At 35.9% G+C, this 11,324-nt stretch overlaps 1 protein-coding gene across 1 annotated transcript in view; it reads right to left on the bottom strand.

Annotated features, from left to right (window-relative positions):
* The window catches only part of APPL1 (adaptor protein, phosphotyrosine interacting with PH domain and leucine zipper 1), a 43,821-nt gene that overhangs the window by 30,542 nt on the left and 1,955 nt on the right, over positions 1–11,324 (bottom strand). Inside the window, exons 2-7 of the mRNA XM_027863817.1 lie at positions 5,429–5,527; positions 3,014–3,073; positions 2,105–2,176; positions 1,926–2,013; positions 934–975; positions 369–427 (exon numbers count right to left, since the gene is read on the bottom strand). Coding sequence (XP_027719618.1) covers positions 369–427; positions 934–975; positions 1,926–2,013; positions 2,105–2,176; positions 3,014–3,073; positions 5,429–5,527 — 420 coding nt within the window. The remainder of the gene's footprint in view (positions 1–368; positions 428–933; positions 976–1,925; positions 2,014–2,104; positions 2,177–3,013; positions 3,074–5,428; positions 5,528–11,324) is intronic.

The following is an 11,324-nucleotide window of genomic DNA, read 5'->3' as shown; positions in this document are numbered from 1 at the left end:
GTGTGTGTGTGTGTGTGTGTGTGTGTGTGTGTGTGTGTGTGTGTGTGAGAGGCAATTGGGGTTAAGTGACTTGGTCAGAGTCACACAGTTGGTGAGTGTTATGTGTTTGAGGCGGCATTTGAACTCAGGTCCTCCTGACTCCAGGGCCAGTGCTCTATCCACTGCACCACCGAGATGCCCCCTAAAATACTCCCAATTTTGATGGGAAGATAGGAAATTCATAAGCTAAGAGCATTAAAGCAAATAATATTCTCATTTAATCATTGCTAGTTATTCTTTTAAAATAGGAAAACCTGGCAAACTTATGACTTACACACAGGTTTAACACTATGACACTAATCCTAGTACCCAAAGAATACATATCAAACCTTGTCATTTTCTCTTTTTTTGGACAGTCGACTATATCTATTAATTGCAGCATCGTGATCTGGAAAACAAAAATGATTTATGTAGCAGTATACCTTGAAAAGTCTTGAGCACTTGAAATGTTCTGAGAAAGTATTTTTTTTCCTCAAATAAGAAAAAGTCACATGATTTCTCACTTCCCCCAACAAAAGGTTCTGACACTATGAATAAATTCCAAATTACATTTTTGCTTTTTACCATAGCCAATGATTTTTTTTTAATATGAAGTAAATTTCCTGTCATTTACTTATTAAACTAAGTTTTGATACTATACTATATCCTCATGCTACATGGAGGTGTTAAGTCACAATCTACTGATTATCTTTCCTATGGTACTTTATAAAAGATTTCAATTTAAGTAACAGAATTACCCTTAATAATAGATTTAATTAAAAAAAATCTAGGCTCATTTTTTCCCTCAGTTCTTTACTACTGTAATACTAGAAAGCACTGGGCTAAAAGGCTTTCTGATTACATGTGTATACTTTTGCTAGTGATAAAAGATTAAAGAAAGTATGTAGGGCTTACCATTGCTGGCAATTTGAAACACTTCCTTTAATGTTAGTATCTCTGAGGAGAAAAAAAATACAGACCTGAGAATTATTCCAGCTTAATATACAAATAGACATCCTGCTACATTCATATTTTAAAATGTTTTGTAACATGCTAAATTTATTCCTATCGCAATTGACCTTTTTATGGACTAATAGAAAGTATCACTACTTTTTACCAGATTAGCCATGAAATTCCAAAGCGGATTTAGCTAGACAGCACTTTGGGGTAAGGGGGTAGTTCTGTGAGAAAAGCAAGGATGAGTGGGATATCTAATCAGTCTTAGAAGTCTTAATATAAATAAACACAATTACTAACAAACATTTCTAAACACATAGTTATGGTATCATCTTTACCCATCTTTAAAATAACTATGGACTTCAAAAACACTTCTTTGCTGGATTAGCATGGCCTGGCTCCTTGTTTAATTTATTACACACAGCAACTAATGTTTAAAAAATGACTTGGAGATAACACATGAAAAAATTAGATTTGTTAACTATTCCTTTCTAAGCTTATCAGGAAGGAACTGTTTAAGTTCTTTCTCTGCCCAGCTTTGACACTGAATTTTCCTTAATTTCTACCACAACAGAATATTCTATTCCTAAAATGCATTTTTTTAATCTGTAAATGCTTTAAGTACTTTTCTGTCAATTTTAGCACTGATTCATTCTGGTATTTGTAGATTATAGACACATGTTAATGTGTCTGTCTTAGATTATAAACTATAAGAGTAGATTCAGATCTAGGAAACTGTATTGCTACAACAGCTAGAAGCCCAATTCAAAATACATGTATGCACACACTGTAAATAAAAACAAAAGCAAACTGGTAGACAGACTGACAATACATTTGAGTCTAAAGTAAATGATAGAGATCATGGACAGGGATGGAGAGTGACAAAACATTTTGCAAAAGTAGAACCATTACTAGAACTGAGCATTTTAAAGTTAGTTTAGCTTCCGTACCTTTTAGATCCCTTTCTTTGAACTGGGAAATTGGAAACATCATAGCATCAGCAAGCTGAGTTGAAAGTACTGCATGACAGGAACTTAGCTAGCAAGAAGGGAAAAGAAACCAGGTCATATAAATTCAGAAATTCAAATCTACACATTTTAACTTGTTTTGTTAAAATTAAAGTATTTACCTCATCAATCACTTTTGAAAACTGCTGCAAAGTAGAGCTCATTACTTCATCATCACCCCCTAGTGGAAAACGCTGTGAAATTGAAAAAGAAACCAGCGCGTAAACTCTCATTTCTCCTGGAACATGTAAATATCCATTCTTAACACGTTTTAAAAAACGATGCTGCTTTTGTGCTATCAATGATTATATTTTGTTTTATCCTAATAACTTTTCCAAGAAAGAGCTACTCGAGTATCTCGTTACAGCATGGAGGTGACCCTGCAACTCTCCAAGGCTAAGCCAGAAGAGGGCAAGCTCTGGTAGGTCTTTCTTGGTTGGCACTCACACCAATAAAGTAACATCTCCCCAAGTATCAAAGTCATTTCTGAAAACTAAACTCAAAAGAACACTGTATTAATTTTAAGAATGCTATAATTTATGTATCACTAAAAAACACGACTTAAAAGTAGTCACTTGATTTCTCTGGTCCTCAGTTTCCTTCTCTGTAAGATGAAAGAACTGAGCCTCTTCAGGTGCTACCACTCTCTGACTGAGAAGCGGCAGAGGATGACGAAAGGTGCCAGACTTGGTGCTGGGGACACCTCTGAGCTCAAATCTAGCTTGATCCTTACTCTCTGTGTTAAAGTGGCCAAGTTCCACATCTCTCTAACCCATGACTTCCTCATGTGCTAGATAGGGACGATAATACCTGGGATAACAGCTACCTAACAGGGTGACTGTGGGCATAAAATGAGAAAATGCATATAGACCCTTTGAAAATCTTAAGGTCCTATGGAAATGCCAGTTATTGTTATTCCAAGATCATCCTTAAATGAGATATTTTAGTTAACATTTTATATAATATTTCCTTAGAACTCTCTCTAGATTTGGGAAATAAAAAGGCTTCCAGATGACTGGTATATACTGTACCTGTTTCTCATATTCTTTTAGAAGCTTTGATGTCAGGTGTGTTGCTGCACTTAATTCATTCTATGAAAAAGAGAATAGTATTGATATTTTCACATATATACTGGTAACGATTAAAAAGAAAAACTCAAAAATCCAAGAGTTAAAAGTGAGGACTGTCAAACTACCTAGCAACATGGTGTACTGGAAAGGGCATTAAATGTGGAGTCAGGAATTCTGGTTCTTCTACCTAATATCTGTGGTAAATCACTTAACTTCTCTAGGATTCAGGTTCTTTTTCCTCAGTAAAATGAAGGCATTGTAGTAAATGGTCTCTGAAATCCCTTAGAATTATGAGTACTTTAGCATTATCACTTAATATCTACCTTTAACTGCATGTTTTCTAAATCTTCTAGTAACTCTTTAAAAAGCCCTAATTTGTGACTTATTTTCAGAAAATTAGGTGTATATATAATAATACATATGAAATATCAATTTTGATAGCATTACTGGAATTTAAAAGCAAGAGAAAATATCTTTAAAAAGAAATAAATGAAAGAGTAAGTCTAGAGATAAAGCAAGTGGGGGAAGGGGGAGAAGTGTTCCAGTTTCTATTAACTCCAAAGAAATTGGATCAGAGAATTAAGGTTGATTTACAATCTAATAATGAATAGATCACATTGAACATTATTGCCTGAAACTTTCTATCTCATTAGCTAATAATAATCTAAATTCACAGTTACTCTCTTAACCAACTTCTCTCTCTCTCTGAACAAAATCTCATGTTTTACTGTCCCCTTTTCATCCAAGTAAATCAACTCTAACTCTCACTCTAACCTTAATCTAATTACTAGTTACTACACTGAAATGTAATGAAGTAACCTTTAAATCCTCTTCTCTCACCACTCCTAGAGTCACTTGTTTTATAAACTTACAATGTATGTGACCACTTTTCTTTACATTTTATTAGCTCTTTCAGCTAACATTTAGCAGGCATTCCAAATGTAAAAGATATTGTTATACAGGCATACCCCACCATCAATGACAGTAATTAATATTACAGCTGTCCCCAAAAGGTCTTTTCAATATTATTCTTATTATTTAAAAAGTCCCCACCCTAAAGTCTGAGCTACTATACCTCCTTCCAGTATCATTCCAAGACCGGCCCAAACTAGTGTCAAATTTGTTACATAATCCAGAGATATACTGAGTACCATATGCAGGAAGGTCACTGATAAAAAGCCCTATTCGCAAAAGAGCGGCAATAACTGCCTGTGACTAGCTGCTGCTGCTTCTGGGATAGAAAGGGACAAAACAAAACACTTTTCAGCACAACTTTTTCAAGTTTCAAAGTCAGTGTTATCAGGCTGGCAGTACTTTTCTGTTGCCTTGTCCCTTTGGGGTGATGAATTTTTAAAAAGAAACAGTGTTGGGGCAGCTAGGTGGTGTAGTGGATAGAGCACTGGCCCTGGCATCAGGAGGATCTGAGTTCAAATCCAGCCTCAGACCCTTGATACTTAACTAGCTGTGTAACCCTGGGCAAGTCACTTAATCCCAACTACTTCACTAAAAAAAAGAAAGAAAAAATGAAACAATGTTCAAATTCATTTGAAAACATTCATCTGAATTATATCTAAACTACACATTCAAGGATTTCTGAAAAGAGTCAAGCCCCTCTTCCTATATCCTCCCAGAAAGTTGCTGGATTCCTCACTTTACTCCTTAATCCTTCTAAGTTGATGTTGAGTTATGCCCGACTCTTTGTGACGCCATTTGGAGTTTTCTTGGCAAAGATACTGAAGTAGTTTGCCATTTCCTTCTCTAGCTCATTTTACAGATGGAGAAACTGAGGCAAAGAGAATTAAGTGACTTGCCCAGGATCACACAGCTAGTGAGTGTCTGAGGGTGAACTTGAACTCAGGTCCTCCTGATTCCAGGGCCAGTGCTCTATCCGCTTGGCCACCTCGCTGCCCAATGTAAACTGCTTCCCTATTCAGGTCCGCTTCCTGTTCACCCCTCCTGGCTGATGCCCCCATGCTAACTTGTAGCTCAATCTCTACAGTCACCTTCTTCTCCATCATCCAGATAAAAGTTCCTGTTCTCCTCCACTGGCTACCCACCAGATGCAAAGTGTCTGTGAGGCACGACACATTTCTCTAAAAACCAATTTTAAGCTTTTGTAGTTCAAACTTCTTTCATTAAGAACATTGTTGCTATGGAATGTTATGGAATGAATTACCTCTTACAATGTTGTTTCACTTATGTTTTTGTGGAGTCAATTAGGCAGAATATGCCAGTACTTCAGAAAAAATACTTTAATCTTAATTACTGCATAATGCAATATATATGAGGTAATAACTGAAACGTGGGTTCTGTAGATTAAAATATTTGTAATAAAACTGCATTCATATTCACATTTAAGACTAGTTCATTCTTTACCTGTGCATCATAAATTCGACGCATGGCTTGATATAACTGATTCATGTAATTGGAAATAGCTGCAGCATCTTCTTCAAACACACCCAGCAGGGACCGTGTCTGTATTAAACAAAGATAAATACTTTATATTTATTAAGAAGTGGAAAGAAGTCATTTTAATTTCAAATAGGTATATAAAATCCAGAGCTCTAAATATGAAAACCTCAGTAATTCTGAAATCAAATCCACATTCCTCTACATGTGGGTTCTGTGGCTAAAAAGTCAGTGCTTCTCTGGTTTTCAGTTTCACTTCTTGAAAGCAGAAGTATTTTCTAATTCTATTTTTCTAATTATTTTCTAATTCTAATTCTAATCACAAAAACTAGTCTGAGACATGATAATAAAATTGAGTTGCTTCTTAAAAATAATAAATTATATGGTTACAGGACAACTAAGAAAGTTAAAATAGTTTATCATTTAGAAGTATCATTAATGAAAAGTACAGGACACAATAATTCTTCTGTCTGAGCTTCATCATGGTGTGGAGGTGGCCCTAGGTTCTCAAAGGTTATAGGAACTGAACATAAACTCTGGTAGGTTCTATCACACTGGAAAGGTTGTGAGTAGGGGCCTGGTAATTGACTGCTTTTGTCATTACAAACGCAGCTTCTCCGAGCATGGAAAAACTCATTACCAGAAGATTGACCAAAAATAAATTGCTTTGCTCACAACCACTCATTTAGAGCTGTGAGAGTGGGGTTATAAAATGCACTGATGGGAGCAGGGATGGGGGTATTGGCGAGGGGGGAGGGAGAGATAGTATCTACACAGATTGTATCACAGATCTTTCAAACTACAGTTATTATTATATAATTATTTTGGGGTATTACTGGATAGCCTACCCTACATAATATCCATGGGTCAGATACATTAATCATTCTTATACTTTTCTTCTCAACTAATATCAAAACTCCCTTGAACCTGTGACCTTTGCAGGCTGGTTTAGCATTGCTTTGGCTTTTTCCACTAGAAAAACTTGAGGTAGTCCTATGATTTCATTCAAATAATAATTACATATTTGAACATTTAAATGACTTATCTGTGAAATGTTCCTTTTTTATTTTTTTAAGAAAAATCAAAAGCATGGACTTTTTTGTTTGAAATGATAAATCACCTTAACATTTTATTTCTCAATGAATTATATTCTGATTTGTGATGCAGGGCAAAGTCTATATGTGACTAAATTTAATTATGCTTTGCAACAGTAGGCTGATTTCTAGCAACTTATACCACTAGTAGAATACTTTCTCTAGTTAAGCTATAGTCATGCAATGTAACAGGCTGTAGAATTGCTTAATATTATAAGCTTGGCTTGTAATTAAAAAAAAACCAAACCTTTTCAAGTCTAAGCTTTCAGAAGAGTTTGTGAAAAAGTTTTTAGAGTGTAAAAAAAAAATAAGAACATGTGAAACATCAGGTCCTTCTATTAAGCATCTCACACAACAAATCTTGATCAATAATAACTAATGAAAACATTACCATGAAGAAAACAGCTAAGAACAAATACTAAAATTATGTGCAATTCTTTAAGATTATTAAATTTTCAGCAGAAACTGACTAAAAGCATCTAAACATCCATCAATCATACTTATTACTTGTATGCAAATTAATTTTACAAACTTTAAATTAGACAGTGGAAACATGAGAGAATTGTGAACCTATTATAATTAACTTTTCTATATGATTAAGGAGTAGTATGTTCTTGTTAATCAAATATTAAGTTGATATTAATATTAATTTATTTAAAATCACAGATTGCAGTAAAATATCCACCACTAAGTTTATAGATCAATATGGATCTAATAAATTTTTAAAGCATGGACTGGTAGATTAGTGAGTTAAGGTTAAATAGTCAGACAGCTAGTGGGAGTCAGAGGCAGGGCCTGAACCCAGGCCTTCCGGACTCCAAGCCCAGCAGGCAATCCACTATATAAACTGTGTCTCCCTGAATTATAATGAACATAATTAAAACCTTCTTTGGATAAGTCAGCTGCCCCTTTAGGACTTCACTTCAGAGTCATCATTTAGAATAATATTACTGCATGGTAAATGTGCACAAATGTTGTTCTAACGGATTTCTGGTCAATACAATGATATATAAATAAAAATGTTGTAGAGTTCAAGTACCTGTTGACTCTTTCAGTAGCAAAAATGTAATTTAGGCCTGATCTGAAACATTAGTATTAAATTCTTCCTAATAACTAAGCTATTACCTAGAGTAGGGAGTCATTGAGAAGATTCATCAGTAGGAGCTTTTTATTTATTACATTTTTATTTGTTACATTTACTAAGGGGTGAATTTAACAATTTATTTGAAGAAATAGTATTTGTATTTTCGAGGACTCAAGGAATAGCTTGTATTCTGGTCACAGACATCAAAAGCAGAAAGCGCCTATTAATCTATCATTTTAAAAAACAATCAATGATAAGACTTGGGCAAAATAAACTGTTTGCAAAGTATGCCATAGTTCAGGGGTAAGAAAGCACCTATACCAACATGTCCCAAGGTCTAGTTAAATCCCACTCTTGCTGCTTGAAAAAGTCAAATGTTGATTACTGCAGAGAAAATGGGAAAGCAACACCAAAAAGATAATGATCCTTGACCTTTACACAATAATTTTTCAACCTCCTTTATAATCATAATTCCCACCTCAATACTGTAAATTTGATTCGTACCTCTAGCGCTCTATTTTTACAGAGGAAGTTCTCTTTTTCTCACACATAAAATTCAAACACTTGCCTAAGATCATAAAACAAGCTAGTGGTGTGTAATCAGAGTTCATCGTCACTTAGTACTACACCTTCCAGAGCATAAACAGTGGGTTTTACAGACTCTTAGGGCACCCTTCCCCTCCTTTTTGTAAATAGAGTTAGAGGGAAAAAAATTGGGATTTTTTTTTTTTTTGCAATTAAATCTGATGTAGAGTTGATTTCACAAAAGTTGAGTTCTATCTAGTGTTAAAAACACTGAATGAATGTTTCCTTTAAGGTACAAGTTTGTGAAAACTGAAACTGAGTATGGTAATTGTGTTACCTAGCAATGAGAAAAATCAATCTACAATAATCAATTAAGCACTTATTATGTGGCTTTCTTGTTTTATTGTGATTATCTGTTTATTCTTTTCTAAATTATAAAACTTCATTTTAAAAGATTGCTTTCAAAAAAAGGAAAAAAGTTTCTAAAATAATTAAGATTCCTCGTTTCAGTTTAGCTCTAATTAGATAGTTGATGGAAAAAAGCCAAGAATTGTTTAAATTTTTAAAGACAGTTAAATAGCCACGTTCTGAGTTTATTCTTCCCTTTTCCTATTTTGACAGTATCAATAGTGATCCTTTGCATTATATGACTTTCATTACTGTCCTTCATGTACTCGACTCCTTTCCATAGAGGAATCTTTGAATATAGTTTTCTGATTAATGCCAAATCATTAATTAAAATAACAAATGGATATGTTACATATTAGTCACATAACTGACTGCAAGTAGACTCCCTAAACCCAGTGGTACAAATTAATATTCCAAAAGTAATATTTAACTCATGAGATCTGTTTCTTCTGGATTTTGAAAGTAAAAACAAAACAAAAAGAACTGTTGTGTTCTAGCTACTTTCATATCAACACAAATAAAGATAAAGAAATCCAATAATCCAAGGTGTAAACTACTTGAATTTAGAGTTCAAGATATGAGCCTAAAAAACTCCTTTTCTTCATCTCAGTGTGAATTTTCTTATAGAAATAATGTAATAAAATCTGAGCTATTCAGTTTTCATGGGACGTGTACCATGGATGGTCTGATCAAAAGGTAAAATTTTTATGTTAGAAGATAAAAGAGTAAAATGATCAAGCCACACATAATCACCATCATACATGGCACTAAACTCTTTTTCACAACTGCATGGCAATCCTTGTAGTCTTCTATAACTGATTCCCTATCTCATTTCCCAGAGAAGTTACTCCCAACCTTCTCCTTCCTCCTTAAGCCTTAGTTTCCCACGTGCTCCCTACTTGCCTCCACAGAGACCTAGCCTCCTACTTAACTGAGGAAACCGAGGCTGTTTGACATGAGCTCCTTCTCCCATTTTCTTCATTTCAAAACCCCTTGATGTCATTCCCCATTCCCCTTTTCTCCCCCAGTCTCTTGACAATGTAACTTTGGTCATCACCAAGGCTGACCACTGTACCTATGTGACTGATCCTATCCCCTCTTCTCTTCTCTGGCAGAAAGAAACCTTAATTATCCTCTTTCCTTTCCTGTCCTTCCCCTCTTTAGCCTCTCCACCTACCATCTATCTAGCCTTCAAACATCCCCAAGTCTCCCTCATTCTTAAAAAACTTTCACTGGATCTGACCATCCCCTTAAGCTACCCCCCTCTACCCCTCCTCTCTTTCCCATCCAAACTCCTTGGTAAAGCAGTCTCCTGCTGCCACGTGCACTTCTGCCCCTCTCACTCCTCAGTCCTTTACATTCTGGCTTCTGTCCTCATCACTCAACTGAAGCTGCTCTCCAAAGTTACCAACAATCTGTCAGATTGGATGGCCTTTTTTCAGTTTTTATCCTTCTCTACTGCATTTGACACTGCTAGGCATCCTCTCCTCTCGGGATATTCTCTCATCTCCTCTAACCTGTCTGACCTCTCCTCCATTTTCTTTGCTGACTCCCCATCCACATCACACTACCCGCCTGTGGGTGTTCCCCAAAGTTCTTTGCTAGGTTCTCTTCTATCTCCCTCTCTAGGTGATGTCATCAGCTCCATCTCTCTACTCAGTTTCAGTTCTGAATCACCAATTGTCTGGTACGCATTTCAAATTAGATGTCCCAGGGGCCCCAAACTGAACTCACTATCTCCCTGCCCCCCCCCCCCCCCACCCAGTTCTCCATTTTTTTCATCTCCTAGGTTCACATTGGCTATGTGAGCAGTATAGCATAATGCCAATCAATCAATTGCCAAATCTTGCTGCTTCTACCTCCATAACATCTCTTGAGACTACTTCTCTTTACTCATACAACCTTAGTAAAGCAGCTTCAGGGAGTGGGAAGGAGAGAGTGGAGAGTGCCTGGGCCTGGAGTTAGGAAGATCTGAGTTCAAATCTAATCTCGGATACTTAGTACCTATATGACCTCGGGCAAATCACTTAATTTCTGTTTACCGCAGTTTCTAAAACAGGGATAATAGCACCTGCCTCTCAGGGATGTGAAGATCAAATGAGATATTTGTAAAATACCTAGCACCTTAAAGGTGCTATGCTAGCTATTATTATTGCTATTATAATATTAGCATATGTTAACTATTATTATTATTAGTTCAGGTTCCGATCACCTTTTGCCTAGGTTATTACAAAAGCCTCCCGGCCTTATCTCTCCCCACTTCTATTCATCCTACACTCTGCTGCCAAAGTGATTTTCCATAAACTCTGTGACTCTCCTACTCAATCAACTCCAGTGGCTCCCCATTGCCTCTAGAATATAAAATCCTCTCTTTAGCTTTTCCACAAACAAGGACTAACCCATCTTTCTAGCCTCATTGGATATTACTTCCCTCCTTGCACTCTGTGATAACAACCCAAGTGGCCTTCTCTATTCCTCACTGGCTGTTTGTTCTCCATTTCTGAAATGCATTCCTTCCTCATCTTTGCCTCGTAGAGTAGAAGAATACTTCTCTTCCTTCGAGGCAGTATAGCTCAGGTATCACTTTCTACGTGAAATCTTTCCTAACCCCTCTAACTGCTAATGTCTCCTTCCAAACCAACCCATATTCAACTACTTTGTATTTCTTCTTAATATATACTCATATTTATACTTGTTTCCTTCTGACCAAGAGAAACTGTTTCAATCTTTGTACTTGTATCCCCAGGGCAAG

Source organism: Vombatus ursinus, unplaced genomic scaffold (genome assembly GCF_900497805.2).
Source record: "Vombatus ursinus unplaced genomic scaffold, bare-nosed wombat genome assembly UNPS02014773.1, whole genome shotgun sequence".
In the NCBI taxonomy this organism is placed as follows: domain Eukaryota; kingdom Metazoa; phylum Chordata; class Mammalia; order Diprotodontia; family Vombatidae; genus Vombatus; species Vombatus ursinus.
This window is presented reverse-complemented; position numbering and strand designations above follow the sequence as displayed.